General features: G+C 50.5%; 1 protein-coding gene across 10 annotated transcripts in view; it reads left to right on the top strand.

Annotated features, from left to right (window-relative positions):
• LOC132386397 (NACHT, LRR and PYD domains-containing protein 3-like) overlaps positions 1–22,714 on the top strand; it is a 56,878-nt gene extending 34,164 nt beyond the window's left edge. For 9 of the 10 annotated variants that reach the window (XM_059958660.1, XM_059958665.1, XM_059958663.1 and 6 more), the window contains 5 exons: positions 9,258–10,995; positions 20,028–20,114; positions 20,259–20,429; positions 20,585–20,752; positions 20,915–22,714. In XM_059958660.1, the coding sequence (XP_059814643.1) occupies positions 9,258–10,995; positions 20,028–20,114; positions 20,259–20,429; positions 20,585–20,752; positions 20,915–21,008 (2,258 nt within the window). In that variant the 3' untranslated portion in view covers positions 21,009–22,714. The remainder of the gene's footprint in view (positions 1–9,257; positions 10,996–20,027; positions 20,115–20,258; positions 20,430–20,584; positions 20,753–20,914) is intronic. The other variant, XM_059958668.1, reaches the window with a different exon arrangement.
• Positions 22,715–26,019: the final 3,305 nt, after the last annotated feature.

Here is a 26,019-nt window from a genome sequence, read left to right as displayed (position 1 = left end):
TAGGTAGAAAGAGTCAGGATGTCCTGAAGAGTGAGGACAGAGAGCTTGGTAGGAAGTTGAAAAACAGGACATAGAGGGTAGTAATCTCCGGATTGCTGCCTGTGCCACGTGCCAGTGAGGGTAAGAGTGCGATGCTCTGGCAGATGAACACGTGGCTGAGAAACTAGTGTAGGGGGCAGGGTTTCAGATTTCTAGATCATCGGGACCTCTTCAGGGGCAGGTGGGACCTGTACAAGAGAGACGGGTTACACCTGAACTACAAGGACACCAATATACTTGCAGGGAGGCTTGCTAGTTTTATTGGGGAGGGTTTAAACTAGATGGGAACCAGAGTGCCAGAGTAGATAGTGGAACGGGGGTAAAAATAAATGATGTTGTTAGTTCATGCAAAGTCACAAATAGCAAGGTTGTGTGTGCTGGTAATAATCTTCTGAGGTGTGTATATTTCAAAGCGTGGAGTATTGTGGGAAAGGCAGACGAGCTGAGGGCCTGGATTGACACATGGAATTATGACATCATAGCCATTACTGAACCTTGGCTACAGGAGGGGCAGGACTGGCAGCTCAGTGTTCCAGGGTTCCAATGTTTCAAACGTGATAGAGACAGAGGGATGAAGGGTGGGTGGTGGCTTTGCTAGTCAGGGAAAATATTACAGCGGTGCTTCGACAAGACAGATTAGATGGCTTGTCCACTGAGGCCATATGGGTGGAGCTGAGAAACAGGAAGGCATGACCACATTAATAGGGTTGTATTATGGGCTACCCAATAGTCAGAGAGAATTGGAGGAGCAAAGAGATAGCTGAGAGATAACAGACAACAGCAGGAGTCAGAAATTTATGATTGTAGAGGATTTTAATTTTCCACACATTCATTGGGACTCCCATACTGTTAAATGTCTAGATGGGTTTGAGTTTATAAAATGTGTTCAGGAAAGTTTGCTAAATCAACATATAGATGTACCAACTAGGGAGGATACAATATTAGATCTCCTATCAGGAAATGAGTTAGGGCAGGTGACGGAAGTCTGTGTAGGGGAACACTTTCGTTCCAGTGATCATAACGTCATTAGTTTCAACTTGATCGTGGATCTTGATAGATCTGGTCCTCGGGTTGACGTTCTAAACCTGAAAAGGGCCAAATTTGAAGAAATGAGAAGGGATCTAAAATTCGTAGATTGGGACAGGTTGTTCTCTGGCAAGGATGTGATTGGTAAGTGGGAGACCTTCAAAGGAGAAATTTTGAGAGTGCAGAGTTTGTATGTTCCTGTCAGGGTTAAAGGCAAAATGAATAAAAATAAGGAGCCTTGGCTATCAAAGGATATTGGAACTCTGATAAAGAAGAAGAGAGAGATGTATAACATGTATAGGCAACAGGGAGGAAATAAGACGCTTGAAGAGTATAAAAAGAGTAAGAAAATACTTAAGAAAGAAATCAGGAGGGCTAAAAGAAGACATGAGGTTGCTTTGGCAGTCAGGGTGAAGGATAATCCGAAGAGCTTCTGCAGGTATGTTAAAAGCAAAAGGATAGTAAGGGATAAAATTGGTCCTCTTGAAGATCAGAGAGGTCGGCTATGCATGGAACCGGAAGAAATGGGAGAGATATTAAATGGTTATTTTGCATCTGTATTTACGAGAGAAACTGGAATGGAGTCTATGGAAACAAGGCAAACAAGTCGGGAGATCATGGAACTTATACAGATTAAAGAGGAGGAGGTGCTTGCTATCTTGAGGCAAATCAGAGTAGATAAATCCCCGGGACCTGACAGGGTATTCCCTCGGACCTTGAAGGAGATTAATGTTGAAATTGCAGTGGCCCTGGCATAAATATTATGTCGATATCCATGGATCTGGTGCCAGAGGATTGGAGAATAACTCATGTAGTTCCATTGTTTAAAAAAGGCTCAAAAAGTAAGTCGTGAAATTATAGGCTGGTAAGTTTGACATCGGTAGTAGGTAAATTATTAGATGGAGATAGGACCTCCAGGTATTTGGATAGACAGGGACTTATTAGAAAATGTCAATAGGGCTTTGTGTGCAGTAGGTTACGTTTAACCAATCTATTGGAGTTTATCGAGGAAGTTACCCGGAAAGTGGATGAAGGGAAGGCAGTGGATGTTGTCTACATGGACTTCAGTAAGGCCTTTGACAAAGTCCCACATGGGAGGTTAGTTAGGAAGATTCAGTCGTTAGGTACACATGGGGAGGTAGTAAATTGGATTAGACATTGGCTCTGTGGAAGAAGCCAGAGAGTGGTAGTGGAGGATTGCTACTCTGAGTGGAGGCCTGTGACGAGTGATGTGCCACGGGGATCAGTGCTGGGTCCATTGTTATTTGTCATCTATCTCAGTGATCTGGATGAGAATGTGGCAAATTGGATCAGCAAATTCACTGATGATACAAAGATTGGAGGTGTAGTGGACAGTGAGGAAAGTTTTCAAAGCTTGCAGAGGGATTTGGACCAGTTGGAGGAATGGGCTGAAAAACGGCAGATGGAGTTTAATGTGGACAAGTGTGAGGTATTGCACTTCGGAAGGTCAAACCAAGTTAGAACATACAAGGTAAATGTTAGGACACGAGGAGGGCAGTAGAACAGAGGGATCTGGGAGTATAGATACATAATTCCCTAAAAGTGGCGTCATTAGTAGATAGGGTTGTAAAGAGAGCTTTTGGTAAATTGGCCTTTATAAATCAAAGTACTGAGTATAAGAGTTGGAATGTAATGGTGAGGTTGTATAAGACATTGGTGAGACCGAATTTGGAGTATTGTATGCAGTTTTGGGCACCTAATTACAGGAAGGATAGTAATAAGGTTGAAAGAGTGCAGAGAAGGTTTACAAAGATGTTGCCGGGACTTGAGAATCTGAGTTACAGGGAAAGTTTGAATAGGTTAGGACTCAATTCCCTGGCATGTTGGAGAATGAGAGGTGATTTGATAGAGGTGTATAAAATTATGATGGGTATAGATAGAGGGAATACAAGCAGGCTTTTTCAACTGAGGCTAGGGGAGAAAAAAAGAACCCCAGAGGTCATGGGTTAAGGGTGAAGGGAGAAAAGTTTAAAGGGAACATTGGGGAAGGTGCTTCTTCACGCAGAGAGTGGTGGGAGTGTGGAACGAGCTGCCAGATGAAGTTGGGGATGCGGGCTGACTTCTGACATTTAAGAAAAATTTGGACAGGTATATGGATGAGAGGTGTACGGAGGCATATGGGTCAGTGGGACTAAGCAGGAAAATGGTTTGGCACAGACAAGAAGGGCCAAAAGGCCTGTTTCTGTGCCGTAATGTTCTACGGTTCTGTCTGAGGTGAAAGAGGTGCTGTTGTGCCTTTTGTCACCACACAATTGATGTGTACAGACCACATGAGGTCCTCAGTGATGTGAATGCCGAGGAACTTGAAGCTGTTCACTCTCTCAACCCCAGATCCATTGATGTCAATAGGGGTTAGCCCGTCTTCATTCCTCTTGTCTTTGCAACACTGCATCCAGCTCCTTTGTTTTTGCGACATTGCGGGAGAAGTTGTTTTCTTGTCACCACTGTGTCAGCGTGGTGACTTCTTCTGTGTAGGCTGCCTCGTTATTATTTGAGATTTGGCCAATAAATATAGTATCCTCAGCAAATTTAACTAGCAGATTGGAGCTGTGGGTGGCGAAACAGTCATGCGCATACAGAGAGCAAAGGAGGGAACTTAGGACACAACCCTGAGGAGCTCCTGTGTTGAGGGTCAGAGGGGCAGAGGTGAGGGAGCCCACTCTTACCACTTGCTGGTGATCTGACAGGAAGTCCAGGACCCAGCTGCACAAGGCAGGGTGAAGGCCGAGGTCTCTGAGCTTCTTGTCAAGCCTGGAGGGAATGATGGTATTGAATGCTGAACTGTAGTCTAATAACATCATTCTCACACAAGCATCCCTCTTCTCCAGATGTTTAAGGAGGTGTGCAGAGCAGTGGCTGTTGTGTCATCTGTTGATCGGTTGTGTCGGTAGGTGAATTGTAGGGGGTCCAGTGTGGGTGGTAACAAGCTGCAGATGCAGTCCTTGACCAGTCTCTCAAAGCATTTGCTTATTATTGAGGTGAGTGCGACAGGACGCCAGACGTTCAGGCATGTTGCCTTAGTTGTTTTAGGTACAGGAACAATGGTGGATGATTTGAAGCAGGAGGGAACTCTACACTAGGAGAGGGAGAGATTAAAAATATCCGTAGATACACCTGCCAGTTGTGCCGCGCGCATCCTGAGTACCCGCCCTGGGACGCCGTCCGGTCCTGCAGGCTTGCGACTGTCCACTCGTTGGAAACACCTGCGAACTTCAGCCTCAGAGATGACCAATGTGCAGGTCGCTTTGTCGGCTCTCCCCGGGGTCTCAGTGTTGGCGATATCGAACCGAGCGTAGAGACTTAGATCCTCTGGGAGACAGGCAGCGGTGTTGGCAGCACCACTGCACTTAGCTCTGAAGTCTGCATTGGGGTGCAGAGCTTGCCATAAGCTGTGTTTGTTGTTGGTGGAGAGCTGTGCCTGAATACGATCTCTGTGTTGTCATTTCGCTGCCTGGATGACTTTGCACAGATCGGAGCTGAATTTTGTGAGCTCCTGCTGATCACCAGCAATGTAAGCAGTCAGTCACACGGCAAGTGCTGTTCACACGGAACTGTTGATACAAATTTTGTGGTTTGGGAAGTCCTGACCGATTCCTGAAGGAAATCATCTCCCCTCTGTGACAATAACACACAACTGGGGGATGTTGTTATTACACAGCTGTGATAATAACAGCCGGGAACTCCTTTGGCAGCCGGAAAGGTTTACACAGCAGCACCAGGTACTCCAGATCCGGGGAACAAAAGGGTTTGAGGGCATGGACATTCCGGGGTTCCACCAAGCATTAATGATCATGAAACATACCCTAAATCCTGTTCTCTTCCCAAATAGGGTGTGTGTGTGTGTGTGTGTGTGTGTATGTGTGTGTGTATGTGTGTGTGTGTGTGTGTGTGTGTGTGTGTGTGTGTGTGTGTGTGTGTGTGTGTGTGTGTGTGTGTGTGTGTGTGTGTGTGGTGGTACTGGATGACGACACGATTGTTGGTGACGGTCGGGGCCAATTCTGGATCTGTGAACTCGGGAGCAGTTGGGACAGAGGGACAGCTGGGATGCAGGCACTTGGGTAGTTGGATCCTTCTTGCATCCCCTCTTCTTTTCAGCAGTCGCTCTTCCATGTTCCTCAAAATTCCTGGCTTTTCCATGGATCAGCGGCTGCTACTCATTGACCTCCATATTTACCTGAGGGAGCTTCTGCTTAATTTGGTCCTTGTACCTCCTGCGCGGGGCACCACGATCTCTCTTGCTCTGAGAGAGTTCTCCGTAGAGTACTGCTTTCGGTAACCTGGAGTTATCCATGCGAGACATGTGGCCTGTCAGAGGGTGGATTGGTGAAACACTATCGATGGGTTAAATGTCCATTCAGAAACTGGATGGCAGAGGAGAAGTTGCTCCTGAATCGTTAGGTGTGCACCTTACTCCGTTCCTCATGAACCAGACGGTGATGCAGCCAGTTACAATGCTCTGCAAGTTACACCTGTAGAAATATTCAAGTGATGTTGGAAACTCCTGATGAAATGTAGCCACTGTTGTGCCTTCTCTGTAGTTGCATCGATATATTGGGTCCAGGTTAGATACTCGGAGATATTGACAGCCAGGAATTTGGAATTGCTCACTCTTTCCACATCAAATCCCTCTGTGAGGACTGGTGTGTCGTGTTCCCTCATCTTGCCTTTTCTGAAATCCACAGTTAGCTCTATTGACACACTGTCATAACGCAAGCAGGATTCAGCACTCCATACATGCATATGCAATTCCGATAAGCGGTACACATCACTGACCGTGAATGAAAGCATAACCCATAAAAATGAAGAAACTGTCATAATAGTAGAAAACGTTAACCAATGGAAGAGTCTGACTCCCCACGGAGGACATCCCCACAATCTGAGCCGATTAGATGTCGACAAGGAAGTGTCGAGCTCCTGTCTCAGAGTTGGAGACTTCTTCCCAGAAACAGAAGAGATCATTGTAGCAATACAGGACAAGGTTGTTGACACATGTAGTTATCAATAATACAGAATAAACGACCAATAGGTCCAAGACGATATATGCTGAAAATTATAAGAGAAACTACAAACAATCCGACTTTACATGATCCTGCAGTAGTTCAACAGAATCTCAATGCTTGCACAAGCACAATAAAATGGCGGACAACATTCACAAAAACATACCTTAAACTACAACTGATGAAAAACACTATAATTTACTAAACATCCAAGCCTCTTCCACTTTTTGAGTTAGAGTCCTTCATATCATACTCCGTCCGATCATTATTTCAGGTAGGATAATACATGATCTGCGTTCGGATGTAATTTTACAGGATAAGCAAGCAAAAGCAACTTTTTAAATATATGTAGCCATTCTAAACACACATAACTTACAGAAATGAATTAGTAAAAAAATACCAGAAATATGTTGAATTGAAAGGGCAAAATGAAAGACTATGGAACACGAACAGGGTATTATTTATCCCAATCGTAATATCAATAACTGGTATCATCCTAAAGGCTTTACAGAATAGTATTAATAAATTAGGCCCACACGGCGATACTTGTGGAAATCTTCAAAAACCCATAGCACTATACACCACGAGAAAAGTCTGAAATCTCCTATCAATTCAGACATGTGTGTGCTTGGCTATGCCTGTACCTCAAGTTTTACCAGTTTAGGCTAAGATGATAATAATAATAATAATAATAATGACTTATTTATAAAGCACCTTACATCCATACGATGCTGTTCAAACTGCATCACAACGGGATAAAGTGCAAACTAGAAAATAAAAGACAAAATGTTGTCGGTCGTAATATACAAGTCAAGTCACTTTTTATTGTTATTTCGACCATAAGGGCTGGTACAGTACATAGTAAAAATGAGACAACATTTTTCAGAACTATGATGCTGCATGACACAGTACTAGACTACAGACCTACCCAGGACTGATACAGTGCACAAAACAGTGCAGGCATTACAATAAATAATAAACAAGAGAACAGGCACAGGAGACATCTGCACAGTGCTGTACTTTAAGGTGTTGAATTCTAAACTTTAGGAACATAGTTCCAAAAAAACTCAACGCTGACCTCCCAATGATCCTTTGGCCTTCTACCTTATCCTCTGCCTGCACTGCATTTTCTGGGGAACTGAAACACTGTTTCCCTGAACTATTCTGTTCCATTTTTCCTTGTACAACCTCATTGCACCGATGTGATGTAACGATCTATTTGGATCGCATGCAGAAAAGTTTTCCAATTTACAGTGGTGCATGTCACAATAATAAACCAATTTACCGATTCAATGTCAATAATACATCGCCCCTCAGTTGCTTAAGATTGTTATAACCGGGGGGTGGGTGACAGTGCGGATGAGCTGCCATGACCTATTAAATGCTCCCAGTGGCGAGTAGCCTCTGTCCAGCTCTTGGCCTTCACGTGCGGTTTAGCCACTAATCCCGGTGGAAGTGTTTCTTCTGACAGGAGAAGGGGCAGAGGTGGGTTACTGGTGCCTTACAACCAGTCGCTTTGGGCAGATGGGGCTCATCGGCCGTGATTGTTCACTCCCCAGGAGTAGGAAAACTCTACTCTCAAAACTCCACTGCCTTGTAACTGTAACCCCTCATGGGGAAGAGTTTGGGAGTAAACCCAATGGGAAAGCCTGGAGCTGGAGTCCCTGAGTCAGTGTTAAATGGTGTTCAACGCAGACTGGCATCTCCTGCGACACCTCTGGTGCCAAGCTGTGTCAGTCTATGTCGTTCCTTTGTGCACATCAGATGCATGGAGAGAGGCTACATCGGCAGAAGCTTCCTCTCCATATTGGAGTGTCCCGGCTTGCAGGAACAGGACATCCATGGTCGACTCTGACAGACGGAGGCCTCCTAAGACAGAAACCACACCCCCACAGCAAGACTGATGAGTAGCAGTTGCCAAGACTTCACCACCCTCTCACACAGACACAATGTACTTCACTGAGACAGACCCTTGTGGCTTCTTCCATTAACACAGATTCCATCTTTCCACCAATCCTCCATCACTGCGATTGAAAACTACCCTTTTTCATTCCTGTCATTCCGGTGGGTTATCGATCCGCAACTTAACTGTGATTCTCCCCCAGACGCTGCCCGACTTGAGTATTTCCCGCGTATTCTGGTCCTGTTTTGATGCAAGAGCAGTGGACACCTGTGACTCCCCAGTGTGCAGCCTTGCCAAAATGCACAGTGACCTGCTCTCCATAGTTCCACACCAGAACATTAACATCGTCTGTTAATGAGTCAAACAATGCTTTAAATATAGTGAAATGTTGTTGCAATGGGAGGTGCAGTCAGGATTGCAATAGGATATTCAAGATTCAAAAATATTATTGTCGTTCCAACCGTACATCAGCTCTGCAGGGCAGAATGAGACAGCGTTTCCCAGGAGCAGTGCAATCATAACATAACAAACGCAACACTAAATAATAAACACAACAATAAATAATAAAACACAACAGCCACATGTCGCTTTAAATCAAGTTATAAGTGTCCGGTGCAAGTTAAAAGTGTCCAGAGCAGAGTCAGATAGAGCAGCTATTCAGCAGTCTGACTGCCGGTGGGAGGAAGCTGTTTAGTAGCCTTGTGGTTTTAGTTTTGATGCTCCTGTAATGTTTACCTGATGGCAGAAGAACAAACAGTTCATGGAGAGGGTGTGAGGGGTTGTTAATGATGTACCGTATCTTCTGGAGCCATCAACGTTGAAAGAGGTCTTGGAAGAAGGTAGGGAGACCCCAATAACCTTCTCTGCTCCCCTAACCACCCCCTGCAAGGCTTTTTTGTCGGCAGCACTGCAGCTGGAGTACCAGGTTGTGATGCAAAAGGTCAGCACACTCTCAACCATGCCTCTGTAGAATGTAGTTAAGATGTTAGTGGGAAGTGATGCTTGTTTAAGCTTCCTCAGAAAGTGCAATCAGGGGAATGTTCACCTTCACAAATAACTAGAACCAGAACATGAGGATTGGACATTTTCAGGGACATCCATTGCTGTCAGTTCCGTGTCTGTGAACAGAATTTAACTTTCTGTCCTAATATCCATGGAAGCAGTGAATTGATTCATGTAATCTCAAACACTGAATGCTGAAATACCGTTATAAAGTTCTTTGTCAGATAAGCCATTTAACGTTTTGAATATGTTCTCTGTTCCCATGGAAGATGTTCAACAGAAATACAAGGAGACTCTGCGGACACAAACTGAAACACTGAGAGTGAACACGATCCTGATGAGGGAGAAGGTGAAGGTTTTCCAGCTGGCTGATCGATACGCTGAGCTCACGGTCATTTCTACTGTTCGAGATTGGACACTGGTGGAACATGAGCTGCTGGCAAGAGGCAGAGACCATGAGGATTATAGAGAGGAACAACTCCGCAGACAGCTGGAAAAAATCCGTACTGATCAGTTATTCCAGAGCAGCTTTTCCCGGAGTAAATCCAAATCTGGGAGTTCAGCAGCAGTGGCCGGAGTCCCGGGGATCGGGAAAACAACGATGGTACAAAAGATTGTTTATGACTGGGCCATGGGGAAAATATACCAACAGTTCCAGTTTGTCTTCAGTTTCAAATTCCGAGATTTAAACAGTATTGACTGTCGAATAAACCTGAAGGAACTGATTCTGGATCAGTATCCTTACTTTGGGAATATCCTGAGAGAAGTCTGGAGGAACCCAAAGGGATTACTGTTTATATTCGATGGTTTAGATGAATTCAAACACAAAATCGATTTTGCGGACAGTCGGAGAGATACAGATCCCAAGCACCAGTGCCCAGATCCCGAGTGGAGGTGTGAAGTGTTGGACATTGTGTACAGTTTAATCCAGGGCAAGCTGCTCCCAGGGTGTTCAGTGCTGGTGACCACCCGCCCAACTGCGTTACATTTATTGGAAAAGGCGAATATCAGTGTCCGGGCTGAAATCCTGGGATTTGTTGGTGAGGAACGGAAGGAATATTTCATCAGACATTTTGAAGATCAGACGGTGGCCGAAGCTGTTTTCAATTATGTGAAGGAGAACGAGATCCTCTACACCATGAGCTACAACCCCTCCTATTGCTGGATCCTCGCTCTGGCACTAGGCCCCTTCTTCACACAAAGAGTCGGGGACCCACAGCGAGTTCCCAAGACCATCACCCAACTGTACTCCTACTATATTTACAACATCCTGAAAAACCACGGCCGTGAGATTGAGAATCCCCGTCATGTGTTACTCAGGGTTGGTCAGATGGCCTTCAGAGGAGTGTCCGAGAAGAAGATTGTGTTTACAGAAGGAGATTTGGTCATCTACAGTCTGCAGCCTTCCCAGTTCCTGTCCGGGTTCCTGATGGAGCTTTTGGAGAGAGAGGATTCTGCCCAAAGTGTGGTGTACACATTCCCACACCTCACCATCCAAGAGTTTGTAGCTGCAGTCGCACAATTCCTGAATCCACATCCCGGGGATATCCTGAAATTCCTCACTAAAGCCCACAACACGACAGATGGGCGATTTGAGGTATTTTTCCGTTTTGTTGCTGGTCTCTCCAACCCAATGACAGCTCGGGGCCTGGTGGAGATTCTGGGTCCATTTCCTCATGAAACAACCTGCCGGGTGATTGACTGGGTGAAGGAGGAGGTTAAACGTCAGTGTGGAAACACGGAGAATGAAGCTGGTAAAAGGAGCCTCCTGAACACATTGCACTACCTGTTTGAGTCTCAGAATCGTGGACTGGCTAAGGAAACACTGGGATCTGTGGAAAGACTTTCATTCAGTGGAATGACACTGACCCCGATTGACTGTGCGGTCCTGTCTCATGTCATTGGACTCTGTGATACAATAAAACACCTCGACCTGGAGAACTGCCACATTCAGTGTGAAGGAATCCAGCGGCTGGGACCCGGGCTGCACAAGTGCCAGGAGTTGAGGTAACTTGATTTATCTCTCACTCAGAACTGTGAAACTGTTCTATTGTGTCATTTCAATGTAAAGGGATTTGGGTTAAACTGTGATAAATCAGATTGTGAAGAATTGTGACAAATGCCCAGGGGATTGGTCAGCAATTCCCCAAGGACAGGAGGGTGCTGTGGTTCCTTGTGAAGGGATGTTGGAGACTTCATCAGATCAGTGAACAACGACCATTGGTTTAATGGTAGTAAATCACAGGAATGGACGTGTTTCCTGCTGCCTGTGACACGTCCATTGACAATGTTCCTTCTCACTGTTACTGACACCCAGACTGACACTGACTGCAGCAGATGGGTCAGAGATTCACACCCCCTTCCCGGTGAGGGACAAGAGACCGTCTGCAGACTGTCCCAGTGAGAAGGAAAGAAATACCATTGTGAGATTGCCCTCCCCTGCCCTTTCCTGTTTGTGACTTTGCTCACTACCAGATACACAGAGAGCGAGGCCGCATCTCCTCTGGGTCTCTGTTCAGACCCAACACACACGTACAAAAATTTTCTGCATCCTCTCATCTTGTCGGATTATCGTTTACCCTTGGAATCCTCCTGTGGGACCTCTTATCCCAATCCCCCTTCGATTCTTAGGGATCTCGTCCCCATCCCCATTCCTCCTGTGGGCTCTCTATTACCCTTTCCTCATCCAGTGGAATGTCTTTTCCCCACACGCCTTCCTGCGGGATCTTTCTTCCCCATTCCCCATCCTCCTGTGGGTTCTCTCTTCCCCATTCCCTTCCCTCCAGTGGCATCCCTTCCCATCCCCCTTTCTTCTGTCAGATCTCTTTTCCCCATCCCCCATCCGCCTAAGGGATCTCTCATCGCAAACCCCCTTCATCCTGTGGGATCTCACTTCCCCATCCCCCTCCGTCCTGTTGGATCTCTCCTCCCCATTCCCCTTTCATCCTGTGGGATATCTCTTCCCCATTCCCCTTCTTCCTGTCAGATCTCTTTTCCCCATCCCCCTTCCTCCTGTGGGATCTCTCTTCCCCATTCCACTTCCTCCTGTAGGATCTCTCTTCCCCATTCCCTTCCCTCCACTGGTATCCCTTCCCATTCCACTTTCAGCCTGTGGGATCTATCTTCCCCATCCCCTTTCCTCCTGTGGGATCTCTCTTCCCCATTCCACATCCTCCTGTAGGATCTCTCTTCCCCATTCCCTTCCCTCCACTGGTATCCCTTCCCATTCCACTTTCAGCCTGTGGGATCTGTCTTCCCCATCTCCCTTCCTCCTGTGGGATCTGTCTTCCCCATCCCCCTTCTTCCTGTGGGAACTGTCCGCCCCATATTCCTTCATAGAATCGTAAAATCATAGAACACAACAGCACAGAAAACAAGCCATTCGGCCATTCTGCTCTGTGCCAAAACTTTATTCCACTAGTCCCATTGACCTGCACCGTCCATAACCCTCCAGACCTCTCCCATCCATGCATCTATCAGATTTATTCTTAAAACCAAAGAGTGTGTCCGCATTTTCCACATCAGATACCAGCTCGTTCCGCATTCTCACAACTCTCTGAGTGAGGACGTTCCCCCTAAACCTTTCCCCTTTCACCCTGAAGCAAAGTCCTTTTGTACTGAGCAGTGGTGCCCTGGGGAAGAGGCGCTTCCTCTGTCTATTCCTCTTAATATCTTGTGCACCTCTATCATGTCTCCTCTCATCCTCCTTCTCTCCAAAGAGAAAAGCCCTAGCTCCCTTCATCTCTGATCATAAACCCTAGAGTCTAAACCAGGCAGAATCCTGGTAATTCTCCTCTGTACCCTTTCCAATGCTTCCACATCCTTCCTATAGTGAGGCAACCGGAACTGGGTGCAGTATTCCAAGTGTGGCCTAACTAGAGTTTTATAGAGCTGCATCATTACATCGTGTCTCTTAAACTCTATCCATTGACTTATGAAAGCTAACACCCCATAAACTGACTTAACTACCCTTGCTACCTGAGAGGCAACTTTCAGGGATCTGTGGACATGTATCCCCTGATCTCTCTGCTCCTCCACATTACCAACTATACTGCCATTTACTTTGTACTCTGCTTTGGAGTTTGTCCTTCCGAAGTGTTCCACTTCACACTTCTCCGGGTTGAACTCCATCTGCCACTTCTCAGTCCACTTCTGCATCCTATCAATGTCTCTCTGGAATCTTCGACAATCCTCTACACTATCTAGAACACCACCAACCTTTGTGTCATCTGCAAACTTACCAACCCACCATTCTACCCCCACATCCAGGTCGTTAATAAAAATCACAAAAAGTAGAGGTCCCAGAACAGATCCTTGAGGGACACCACTAGTCACAACCCTCCAATATGAATGTTCTACCTCTGCCATGACCATCTGCCTTCCGCAGGCAAGCCAATTCTTAATCCAACTGCCCAAACATCCCTGGATCCAATGCCTTCTGACTTTCTGAATAAGCCTACTGTGTGGAACCTTGTCAAATGCCTTACTAAAATCCTTGTAGATCACATCCACTGCACTACCCTCATCTATAAGCCTGGTCACCTCCACAAAAAACTCTATCAGGCTTGTTAGGCACGATCTGCCATTCACAAAGCCATGCTGACCGTCCCTGATCAGACCATGATACTCTGAATGCCCAAAGATCCTATCTCTAAGAATCTTTTCCAACAGCTTTCCCAACCCAGATGTAAGGCTCACTGATCTATAATTACCTGGACTATCCCTACTACATTTTTTGAACAAGGTTCCAATCTGCACAGGTCCCACCTTCCCCAGAAGAGATCCCAATGGTCCAAAAATCTAAAACCCTGCCCCCTGTAGCAACTCCTCAGCCACCTATTCAACTGCCATCTCCCCCAATTCTTACCATCACTATCACGTAGCACTGGCAGCAATCCTGAGAACACCACCCTTGAGGTCCTGTTCTTCAGCCTTCTGCCTAGTTCCCGAAACTCACACTTCAGGACCTCATCCCTCTTCCTGTCTATGTCATTGGTAGCAACATGTATCACGACATCTGGTTGCTTTCCCTCTTGTACCAGGATGTCATGCACCCGGTCAGAGACAACCCGGACCCTGGTACCCGGGAGGCAACAAACCATGCGTGTTTCCTTCTCACGTCCACAAAATTTCCTGTCTGCTCCCCTGACTATAGAGTCTCCAATGACGACAGCTCTCCTCCACTCCGTCCCACCCTTCTGCACCACAGGGTCAGACTCAGTGACAGAGGCCTTGCCACCGTGGCTCACACCTGGTCGGTCGTCCTCACCAACAGTATCCAGGACGGTAAACTTATTATTCAGGGGAATGGCTACACGGGTGTTCTGTACCTCCTGTCTACTCAACTTCGCTTTCCCCCCTCGGACTGTCACCCAACGACCTGCTTCCGGCAGCCTAGGTGTGACTACCCCCCTGTAGCTCTCATCTATGGCAGCCTCATTCTCCCTTATGAGTCGAAGGTCATCCAGCTGCTGCTCCAGATTCCTCACACGGTCTTCCAGATCGCCCAGCCGCAAGCACTTCTGGCAGATGTGACTCTGCAGGAGAGGGGGGTTCCCCCAAGACTGCCTCATCTCACAGGAGAGTCACATCACCGTCTCAGCAGGCATTGTAAGGACCTGTCAAAGCCTCAAATCTCCACTCACTCACTGGCCGCTTTCCACGGGCCGCTCAGCTTGAGCTACCCCTCTATTTATTTGCTTGAGCTTTTCAAACTGCTTGGTCAATCAGCTGCTTTCTGCTGAGTCTGAGCTATTCAAATCTTTGTTGTCTTGATTTGCACAGTCCAATTGCCAAAACTGCCAGAATCACTCAAGTCAAAGCCTCATATTTCCACTCACTCACTGGCCGCGTTCCATGACACTACTGTTTGTTTCCTTTAATTCCATATCCGCTATGCCAGTTTCCTGAGTAGACACTGACGCAAAAAAAAACATTTAAGACCTTCCCCATCTCGTGATGCTCCACACATAGACAACCACTCTGATCTTCTAGGGGACCAATTTTGTCCTTTACTATCCTTTTACTCTTAATATACTTGTAGAAACCCTTCGGGTTTACCTTCACATTATCTGCCAACACAACCTCATGTCTTCTTTATGCCTTCCTGATTTCCTTCTTTAGTATTCCCTTACATTCTCTATACTTTTCAAGTATCTCATTTGTTCCTAGTTGCCTGTACCTGTTAAACACCTACTTAACCAGATCTCCAATATCCCTTGAAAAACAAGGTTCCCTATCCCTGTTAACTTTGCCTTTAATCCTGGCAGGAACATGCAAACTCCGGATGTAAGCGCAGTTCAGTAACTCACAGTAACAGTAACTTACTGAATACATCACTGCCAGAAAACAAATTATCCCAATCCACTCTTCCCAGATCCTCTCTCATTTCCACAAAATTAGCCCTTCTCCAATTCAGAAGCTTAACTGGTGGACCAGTCCTATCCTTATCCATAATTATCTTGAAACTAATGACATTATGGTCACTGGACCCAAAATGTTCGCTTTCACATACTTCAGTCACCAGACCTGTCTGATTTCCTAATAGGAGATCAGGTACTGCACCCTCTCTCGTTGGTACCTCAATATATTGATTTAGAAAACTTTCCTGAACACATTTGACAAACTCCACGCCATCTAACCCTTTCACAGAGTGGGAGTCCAGGTCAATATGTGGGAAGTTAAAACCCCTACGATTATTAATTTCTGTTTCTTACATTGGTGTGCTAACTCTCAACAGGCTTGCTCCTCCGATTGGGCCGTATATAATAATACCCTATTAGTGTGGTCACAGCTTTCCCGTTCCTCAGCTCCACCCATACGGCCTCTGTAGACGAGCCCTCCGGGCTGTCCCGTCTGCACACAGCTGTGAGATTCCCCTGACTAGTAATGCCACTCCTCCCCCTTTCATCCCTCCCCCTCTATCACGTCTGAAACAACATAACCTCGGAACATGAAGCTGCCAGTCCTGCCCCTCCTGCAAACCAAGTCTTACTAATAGCAATAATGTCGAGATCATCATGTGCCAATCCACACCCTAAACTCATCTGCCTTACACACAATAATCCTTGCATTGAAATAGATGCACCTGAGAACATTTCTATCACCGACAAACCATTGATATCTGTCTATACAGGCAGTCCTCGCATGACCATTATCACTCTCCACATCACTATCTGCTCGAACACTCAGCCCCCTCCCTCTGCAACCTTGTTTAAAACCCCCGGAGCAGAACTTGCTAACCTAACGGCAAGGATGTTAGTCCCCTCCAGTTCAGGTGCAAACTGCCCAATTCGAACTGGTCCCACCTCCCCTGGAAGAAAGCCCAATTGTCCAGAAACATGAACCTCTCCATCATGCACCATCCCCTCATCCACGTATTTAGCTGCATTATTTCTAGCCTCACTAGCACGTGGCACAGGCAGCAAACCACCTGTGGGATCTCACATTCCCATCCCCATTCATCCTGTGGGCTCTCTGTTTCCATTCCCCCTTCCTGCTATTGGATCTCTCCTCAGCATCCCTCTTTCTCCTGTGGGATCACTCTCCCACATTCCCCTTCCTCCTGTGGGATTTCTCATCCCCATCCCTCTTCCTCCTGTGGGATCTCTCATTTTCATCCCCCTTCCTCCTTTGGGATCCCTCTCCCCGTCCCCCTTCCACCCTGTGGGATCCCTCTCCCCCGTCCTCCTGTGGGATCACCCTCCCCGTCCCCCTTCCTCCTGTCGAATCTACCTCCCCCGTCCCCCTTCACCCCTGTGGGATCACTCTTCCCCATCTCACTTCCCGCTTTTGGGATCCCCCTTCCCCCCTGTGGAATCTCCCTCCCGCGTCCCTGTTCACCCCTGTGGGATCCCTCTCCACTGTCCCCTTCCCCCTGTGGGATCTCATTCCCCCGTCCACCTTCCACCCTGTGGGATCTCCCTCCGGTGTCCCCCTTCACCCTTGTGGGATCTCTCTGCCCCGTCATCCGTCCACCTGTTGGATCTCTCTGCCACGTCCACCTTCCCCCCTGTGGGATTTCTCTCCCCCGTTCCCCTTCCTCCTGTGGGATCTCTCTACACCGTCCCCCTTCCTCCTGTGGGATCTCTCTTACCCGTCCACCTTCCTCCTGTGGGATCTCTCTGCCCCGTCCTCCGTCCACCTGTTGGATCTCCCTCCCCCGTTCACCTTCCCCTGTGGGATCTCGAACCCCCCGTCCCCCTTCCCCACTGTGGGTTCTCCATCCCGCTTCCCCTTCCCCCCTGTGGGATCCATCTCTACCGTCCTCCTTCCCCCTGTGGGATCTGACTCCCGTGTCCCCCTTCCTCCTGTGGGATCACTCTCCCACATTCCCCTTCCTCCTGTGGGATTTCTCATCCCCATCCCTCTTCCTCCTGTGGGATCTCTCATTTTCATCCCCCTTCCTCCTTTGGGATCCCTCTCCCCGTCCCCCTTCCACCCTGTGGGATCCCTCTCCCCCGTCCTCCTGTGGGATCACCCTCCCCGTCCCCCTTCCTCCTGTCGAATCTACCTCCCCCGTCCCCCTTCACCCCTGTGGGATCACTCTTCCCCATCTCACTTCCCGCTTTTGGGATCCCCCTTCCCCCCTGTGGAATCTCCCTCCCGCGTCCCTGTTCACCCCTGTGGGATCCCTCTCCACTGTCCCCTTCCCCCTGTGGGATCTCATTCCCCCGTCCACCTTCCACCCTGTGGGATCTCCCTCCGGTGTCCCCCTTCACCCTTGTGGGATCTCTCTGCCCCGTCATCCGTCCACCTGTTGGATCTCTCTGCCACGTCCACCTTCCCCCCTGTGGGATTTCTCTCCCCCGTTCCCCTTCCTCCTGTGGGATCTCTCTACACCGTCCCCCTTCCTCCTGTGGGATCTCTCTTACCCGTCCACCTTCCTCCTGTGGGATCTCTCTGCCCCGTCCTCCGTCCACCTGTTGGATCTCCCTCCCCCGTTCACCTTCCCCTGTGGGATCTCGAACCCCCCGTCCCCCTTCCCCACTGTGGGTTCTCCATCCCGCTTCCCCTTCCCCCCTGTGGGATCCATCTCTACCGTCCTCCTTCCCCCTGTGGGATCTGACTCCCGTGTCCCCCTTCCTCCTGTGGGATCTGCCTCCCACGTCCCCCTTCCTCCTGTGGGATTTCTCTTCTCCGTCCCCCTTCCTCCTGGGGGATCTCACTCCCCCGTCCCCCTTCCTCCTGTGGGATCTCACTCCCCCGTCCCCCTTCCTCCTGTGGGATCTCTCTACACCGTCCCCCTTCCTCCTGTGGGATCTCTCTTACCCGTCCCCCTTCCTCCTGTGGGATCTCCCTCCCCCGTCCCCCTTCCCTCCTGTGGGATCTCTCTGCCCCGTCCCCCTTCCCCCGGTGGGATCTGACTCCCGTGTCCCCCGTCCACCTGTTGGATCCCCCTCCCCCATCCCCCTTTCTCCTGTGGGATCTCTCTGCCCCGTCCCCCTTCCCCCTGTGGGATCCATCTCTACCGTCCTCCTTCCCCCTGTGGGATCTGACTCCCGTGTCCCCCTTCCTCCTGTGGGATCTGCCTCCCACGTCCCCCTTCCTCCTGTGGGATTTCTCTTCTCCGTCCCCCTTCCTCCTGGGGGATCTCACTCCCCCGTCACCCTTCCTCCTGTGGGATCTCACTCCCCCGTCCCCCTTCCTCCTGTGGGATCTCTCTACACCGTCCCCCTTCCTCCTGTGGGATCTCTCTTACCCGTCCCCCTTCCTCCTGTGGGATCTCCCTCCCCCGTCCCCCTTCTCTCCTGTGGGATCTCTCTGCCCCGTCCCCCTTCCCCCAGTGGGATCTGACTCCCGTGTCCCCCGTCCACCTGTTGGATCCCCCTCCCCCATCCCCCTTTCTCCTGTGGGATCTCTCTGCCCTGTCCCCCTTCCTCCTGTGGGATCTCCCTCCCCCATCCCCCTTCCTCCTGTGGTATCTCCCCTCCCCCGTCCCCCTTCCTCCTGTGGGATCTCTCTGCCCCGTCCCCCTTCCTCCTGTGGGATCTCCCTCCCCCATCCCCCTTCCTCCTGTGGTATCTCCCCTCCCCCGTCCTCCTGTGGGATCTCTCTGCGCCATCCCCCTTCCTCCTGTGGGATCTCTCTGCCCCGTCCCCCTTCCTCCTGTGGTATCTCCCACCCCTATCCCCCTTCCTCCTGTGGTATCTCCCCTCCCCCGTCCTCCTGTGGGATCTCTCTGCCCCGTCCCCCTTCCTCCTGTGGGATCTCCCTCCCCCGTCCCCCTTCCTGTGGGATCTCCCTCCCCCGTCCCTCTTCCTCCTGTGGTATCTCCCTCCCCCTTCCGCCTTCCTCCTGTGGGATCTCCCTCCCACGTCCCCCTTCCCCCTGTGGGATCTACCCTCCCCCATCCCCCTTCCTGTGGGATCTCCCTCCCCCGTCACCCTTCCCCCTGTGGGATCTCCCCTCCCCCGTCCCCCTTCCCCCTGTGGGATCTCCCCTCCCCCATCCCCCTTCCTCGTGTGGGATCTCTCTTACCCGTCCCCCTTCCTCCTGTGGGATCCCCCTCCCCCGTCCCCCTTCCTCCTGTGGGATCTCTCTCCCCAATCCCGCTTTCTCCTAAGGGATCCCCCTCCCCAGTCCCCCTTCCTCGTGTGGGATCTCTCTTCCTCATCCCCCTCCTCTACTGGGATCTTTCTTCCACATCCGCTTCCTTCTGTGTCTTTCCATCCTTTACCTTAGGTGATGTCTCTTCCTCCATCTCCCATCGACATTTCCCGATTCTCAAATCTTCCTCACTGTTTGACTTCTCCCCTTCACACCTGTCCTTTCCGACTGTCTCACGTCAGGAACACTTTTCTAACCATTAGGGAATGAAAGAGAATATGTGGAGTTTACAGGGTCACACCGACAGACGAAATTACTGACATTCGGTGAATTCATTGGAGCTGGGCAGTGAGGGACATTGACAGTGATGGGATCTACGATCAGTGAATTACTGAAGGGTTTAACGTTCCCTGAAATATCCGGGTGAGAGAAATGCCCTCAGACGGACGATTTTAATCACATTGTTCATCAATTTGTCTGTTTGTGTTTAGACTGAACAATAATAAACTGGGGGATTCAGGAGTGAAACTGGTGTCTGCCGCTCTGAGGAACCCGGAGTGTAAAATACAGACACTGTGGTAAGTACTAGACTGTGGGAGATTGTGTTTACAGTCACTGGGTGTCTGACACTGACATTAATGTGATCAGTAATTGAGTTACTAGGGATTTGTACCGTCTCCTGTCTCTCTGTGTCCTTCACCCTCACTCTCTCTCATCTCCAGGCTGAACAATGTCGGTCTTACACTTTCTGGTGCCGAGGATCTCGTCTCCGCTCTCAGTACAAACCCATCACTGACGGAGCTGGGCCTGAGTTATAATAAACTGGGAGATTCAGGAGTGAAACTGGAGTCTGCGGCTCTGAGGAACCCGGAGTGTAAAATACAGAGACTGTGGTAAGTACCAGACTGTGGGAGATTGTGTTTACAGTCACTGGGTGTCTGACACTGAACATTAATGTGATCAGTAATTCTGTTACTGATAAACACTGGGGATTTGTACCGTCTCCTGTCTCTCTGTGTCCTTCACCCTCACTCTCTCTCATCTCCAGGCTGGGGGGTGTCGGTCTCACAGATTCTGGTGCCGAGGATCTCGTCTCCGCTCTCAGTACAAACCCATCACTGACGGTGCTGTACCTGGAATCAAACTCTCTGACAGACCGATCTGTCCCCGCTCTCCGCCGCCTCATACAGACCCTCCCGAGTCTGGAGTGGATCGGGTGAGTGTTTGTGTTAATGTTCAATGTGATAAAATATCAGCGGATCTGCGGGTTTTCTGGTGATATTTGTCTGTGAGTGTTGTTGAAACATTAACCCCGGTCCCGTTACTGACACTGTTATGTGATTTGTTTATTTCATCTTTATTCTCCCATCTGTTTCAGGCTGGGGTACAATCGGTTCAGTGAGACCGGGATGAAGGAACTGAGATCTCTACAGGAACCCAGACCCGGACTGAGAGTGGATCTGAACATCTGAATGTGGTGAATCGGTTCAGTGAGACCGGGATGAAGGAACTGAGATCTCTACAGGGAGTCAGACCCGGACTGAGAGTGGATCTGTGAACATCTGAATGTGGGGAATCGGTTCAGTGAGACCGGGAGGAAGGAACTGAGATCTCTACAGGGAGTCAGACCCGGACTGAGAGTGGATCTGTGAACATCTGAATGTGGGGAATCGGTTCAGTGAGACCGGGATGAAGGAACTGAGATCTCTACAGGAACCCAGACCCGGACTGATGGTGGATCTGTGAACATCTGAATGTGGGGAATCGGTTCAGTGAGACCGGGATGAAGGAACTGAGATCTCTACAGGAAACCAGACCCGGACTGAGAGTGGATCTGTGAACATCTGAATGTGGTGAATCGATTCAGTGAGACCGGGATGAAGGAACTGAGATCTCTACAGGAACCCAGACCCGGACTGATGGTGGATCTGTGAACATCTGAATGTGGGGAATCGGTTCAGTGAGACCGGGATGAAGGAACTGAGATCTCTACAGGAACCCAGACCCAGACTGAGAGTGGATCTGTGAACATCTGAATGTGGGGAATCGGTTCAGTGAGACCGGGAAGAAGGAACTGAGATCTCTACAGGGAGTCAGACCCGGACTGAGAGTGGATCTGTGAACATCTGAATGTGGGGAATCGGTTCAGTGAGACCGGGATGAAGGAACTGAGATCTCTACAGGAACCCAGACCCGGACTGAGAGTGGATCTGTGAACATCTGAATGTGGGGAATCGGTTCAGTGAGACCGGGATGAAGGAACTGAGATCTCTACAGGAACCCAGACCCGGACTGAGAGTGGATCTGTGAACATCTGAATGTGGTGAATCGGTTCAGTGAGACCGGGAGGAAGGAACTGAGATCTCTGCAGGAACCCAGACCCGGACTGAGAGTGGATCTGTGAACATCTGAATGTGGTGAATCGGTTCAGTGAGACCGGGGGGAAGGAACTGAGATCTCTACAGGGAGTCAGACCCGGACTGATGGTGGATCTGAACATCTGAATGTGTGAACATCCCCGCCCGCGGGATGGGGACATTTGGCCGACTCCCCGCCCTCCCCTTTAACTCCCGCACTTACCTTTAACGGCCGCGCGCCGGGGCTGATTCCCAACGGTTTTAACGGAACCGGCTCGGGCCTCGCGCTGTGTGCGTCGCTCGCAGCGGTCCCGCAGTGACGTGTTTCCGCCTGTTGTCCGGCGGGGCAGCTTCCGCCGGAAGTGCGTATACGAGACTCCCCACGTGACTCCCCGGGGAATTACCCGGACAGGAAGAGCCCGGGGTCCGGGGCTCAGTCTGGGACACCGGTGTCCCGGGGTGTGGGGGATGGTCCCGGGAGAATCCTTTTGCCCCCTTTGCTGAGGACGGAGCATTCGGCAGCCTGGCCGATATAATGATGTTAAATGGACAAATCCCTCGGCAGTGAACCTGGATCTGCAGCGATCCCGGACACGGCCCCGAAGTGTGATTTTATAATCAGTTTTATAATTTTATAATCAGTTCCCCGATGCCGAGTGACGGTGAGAAACGGGACTGATTATTCAACCGGTCACCCCTTGTCGCCGGTCAGTTAATTGTGTGTGACTGTGAGCAGATTATTTATTCCCGCACGTTAGCAGCTCACACATTGTTTCATTGATATATCTCATAAAAAATCAATAAACCAATGTATCTTCCTGTCTTGTGTCGGACTCGAGTTTTATTTGAGGTTTCTGTTGCCCTCCACACCCTGTGCACTGCAACAGTGGGTCGGAGCTCCTCACACTGACACAGTAGCGTCTCAGCTCCAGGCTGAGGGAGGTTGGACAAGCAGAGTCTAGGAGCCCAGGTTTTCATCTCCACCAAAGCCCATTTCTGGCAAATTGACCCCCGCCTGTCCCCCGGTGTCAGACACAGAGTGAATCTCCCTCCACACCGTCCCATCACACACTCCCGGTGTCAGACACAGAGTGAATCTCCCTCCACACCGTCCCATCACACACCCCCGGTGTCAGGCACAGAGTGAATCTCCCTCCACACCGTCCCATCACAGACTCCTGGTGTCAGACACAGAGTGAATGTCCCTCCGCACCGTCCCATCACACACTCGCGGGGACAGACACAGAGTGAATCTCCCTCCACACCGTCCCATCACACTCTCCCGGGGTCGGACACAGAGTGAATCTCCCTCCTCACCATCCCATCACACACTCCCGGGGTCAGACACAGAGTGAATCTCCCTCCACACCGTCCCATCACACACTCCTGGTGTCAGACACAGAGTGAATCTCCCTCCACACCGTCCCATCACACACTCCCGGTGTCAGACACAGAGTGAATCTCCCTCCACACCGTCCCATCACACACTCCCGGGTCAGACACAGAGTGAACCTCCCTCCTTACCGTCCCATCACACACTCCCGGGGTCAGACACAGAGTGAAGCTCCCTCCACACCGTCCCATCACACACTCCCGGGGTCAGACACAGAGTGAATCTCCCTCCACACCGTCCCATCACACACTCCTGGTGTCAGACACAGAGTGAATCTCCCTCCGCACCGTCCCATCACACACTCGCGGGGTCGGACACAGAGTGAATCTCCCTCCTCACCATCCCATCACACACTCCCGGGGTCAGACACAGAGTGAATCTCCCTCCACACCGTCCCAACACACACTCCCGGTGTCAGACACAGAGTGAATCTCCCTCCGCACGGTCCCATCACACACTCGCGGGGTCAGACACAGAGTGAATCTCCCTCCACACCGTCCCATCACACTCTCCCGGGGTCGGACACAGAGTGAATCTCCCTCCTCACCGTCCCATCACACACTCCCGGGGTCAGACACAGAGTGAATCTCCCTCCACACCGTCCCATCACACACTCCCGGTGTCAGACACAGAGTGAATCTCCCTCCACACCGTCCGATCACACACTCGTGGGGTCAGACACAGAGTGAACCTCCCTCCTCACCGTCCCATCACACACTCCCGGGGTCAGACACAGAGTGAAGCTCCCTCCACACCGTGCCATCACACACTCCCGGGGTCAGACACAGAGTGAATCTCCCTCCGCACCGTCCCATCACACACTCGCGGGGTCAGACACAGAGTGAATCTCCCTCCACACCGTCCCATCACACACTCCCGGTGTCAGACACAGAGTGAATCTCCCTCCACACCGTCCCATCACACACTCCCGGGGTCAGACACAGAGTGAATCTCCCTCCACACCGTCCCATCACTCACTCCCGGGGTCAGACACAGAGTGAACCTCCCTCCACACCGTCCCATCACACACTCCTTGGGTCAGACACAGAGTGAATCTCCCTCCACACTGTCCCATCACACACTCCCGGGGTCAGACACAGAGTGAATCTCCCTCCACACGGTCCCATCACACACTCCCGGGGTCAGACACAGAGTGAAGCTCCCTCCACACCATCCCATCTCATACTCCCGGGGTCAGAAACAGAGTGAATCTCCCTCCACACACCCCTGGGGTCAGACACAGAGTTGAGGGCCGGTTCACTGTCCGGCACGAGGGGGTAGATTATCAGGTGTATTGGAGCTCTGAGCGCCCACCGTGCCATGCGTGCGGGGAGGTGGGGCACTTTCGGAGGGACTGTCCTAGCACCCGAAAACCCAGGGATTCCACTTCAGGAACTTGTGCCCCAGCTACCTCTGCCCCTGATCCCATCCCTGCTCCAAAACCTGTGCCGACCCCTGCTCCTGCCCCTGACCCTGTCCCTAACCCTGCCCCTATTCCTACGTCTGCTCAAACCCCTGTGGTTCAGGCGGGTGATCCTGGGGCTACGTGTGGGGAGGTTCAGGCGAGGGACGGGGTGGAGTCCGGGCGGGGCAAGAAAGCGAGGAAGAAGTCGAAACTCGTGAAGAAGTCGGCCCCCGAGACCGCAGAGCTCACGCCCATTTGCCCTGAGGTGGAGGGGGAGACTCGGGGAAGCGTACGGTTGGACGGGGCGATAGGAGCGGAGAGTACCGCGCTGTCGGTGAATTCCGCACCTGTGTGCTCCTCCGGCTTGAAGAGGAGATGGGATTGTTCCCCCAAGAGGGCAGAGAATGCAGATGAGGGGGAGTCCCAGAAAGGGGTGGGGATCCAGGTGGGAGTTGTGTCTAACCCTGAATCCCCAGATGTAGACACCAGTCCTGGGGTGGGTGGTGTGGTTGTGCATGAAGCTAGTGCTGGGCCTGTTTGCACGCCTAAAACAGACCTGGAGCCCTCCACCCAGGACTTAGCAGTCAGCGCCTCCCTGGAGGCAAATGTATTAAGTAGTACAGGTGGAGAGGAGACCAGGCTCTCTCACAGTCAGCATCAGGCTGCCAGTGAATCCATTGGGCCAGAGCTGCTGGGGTCCCCTTCATGCCTGTCTCCTAGGGAGGGTGATGTAACCTGCATGCCGACCCCGTCAACTAATGGCCTGCAGGGAGTCCCTTGGGATTTTCCTTCCATCGGCGCAACTGTGGGTAAGACTGCTGCGACGGTGGAGCGGGAAGGTATGGGGGAGGTACCCACTGTGCAGTGTAGGTTACAGGGGCAGCCACCTTATACACCACCTGAGGAGGACGGTGGGGGATCTGTCTGCAGTGAGGGGTTGGAGGGGGATTCATTTGATAGCGAGACAATGGACATCCTCACCCCTCCAGAGAAGTCCCCATTGATACCTGTGGAGGAGATCAGAGAGTTTATTCACTCCTCCGTTGGTGCAAAGCATCGGCCTAAACTAGCCTCGCTTCGCTGGCCTAGCATGCCGAGGCTGGTGAAGTCCCTGAGGGTCATCCTCAGACGGAAGGGGAAGGGGAAGAGGAATGCTGTGTCAGGGAATGACAGACGGCAGCTGAAATCCTTCCTGGATGACCTGGTGCGGGACATCAGGATGAAAAGCAGCCTCGCTCCTTCGGGAGATGGTGGGTCACAGGGGTTGGGTGGCGATCCTGTTGGCCCCAACCTTCCGGCCAGAAATCGTAGGAGTCCAAGATGTTGTG

Source organism: Hypanus sabinus, unplaced genomic scaffold (genome assembly GCF_030144855.1).
Source record: "Hypanus sabinus isolate sHypSab1 unplaced genomic scaffold, sHypSab1.hap1 scaffold_1142, whole genome shotgun sequence".
Taxonomy (NCBI): Eukaryota; Metazoa; Chordata; class Chondrichthyes; order Myliobatiformes; family Dasyatidae; genus Hypanus; species Hypanus sabinus.
This window is presented reverse-complemented; position numbering and strand designations above follow the sequence as displayed.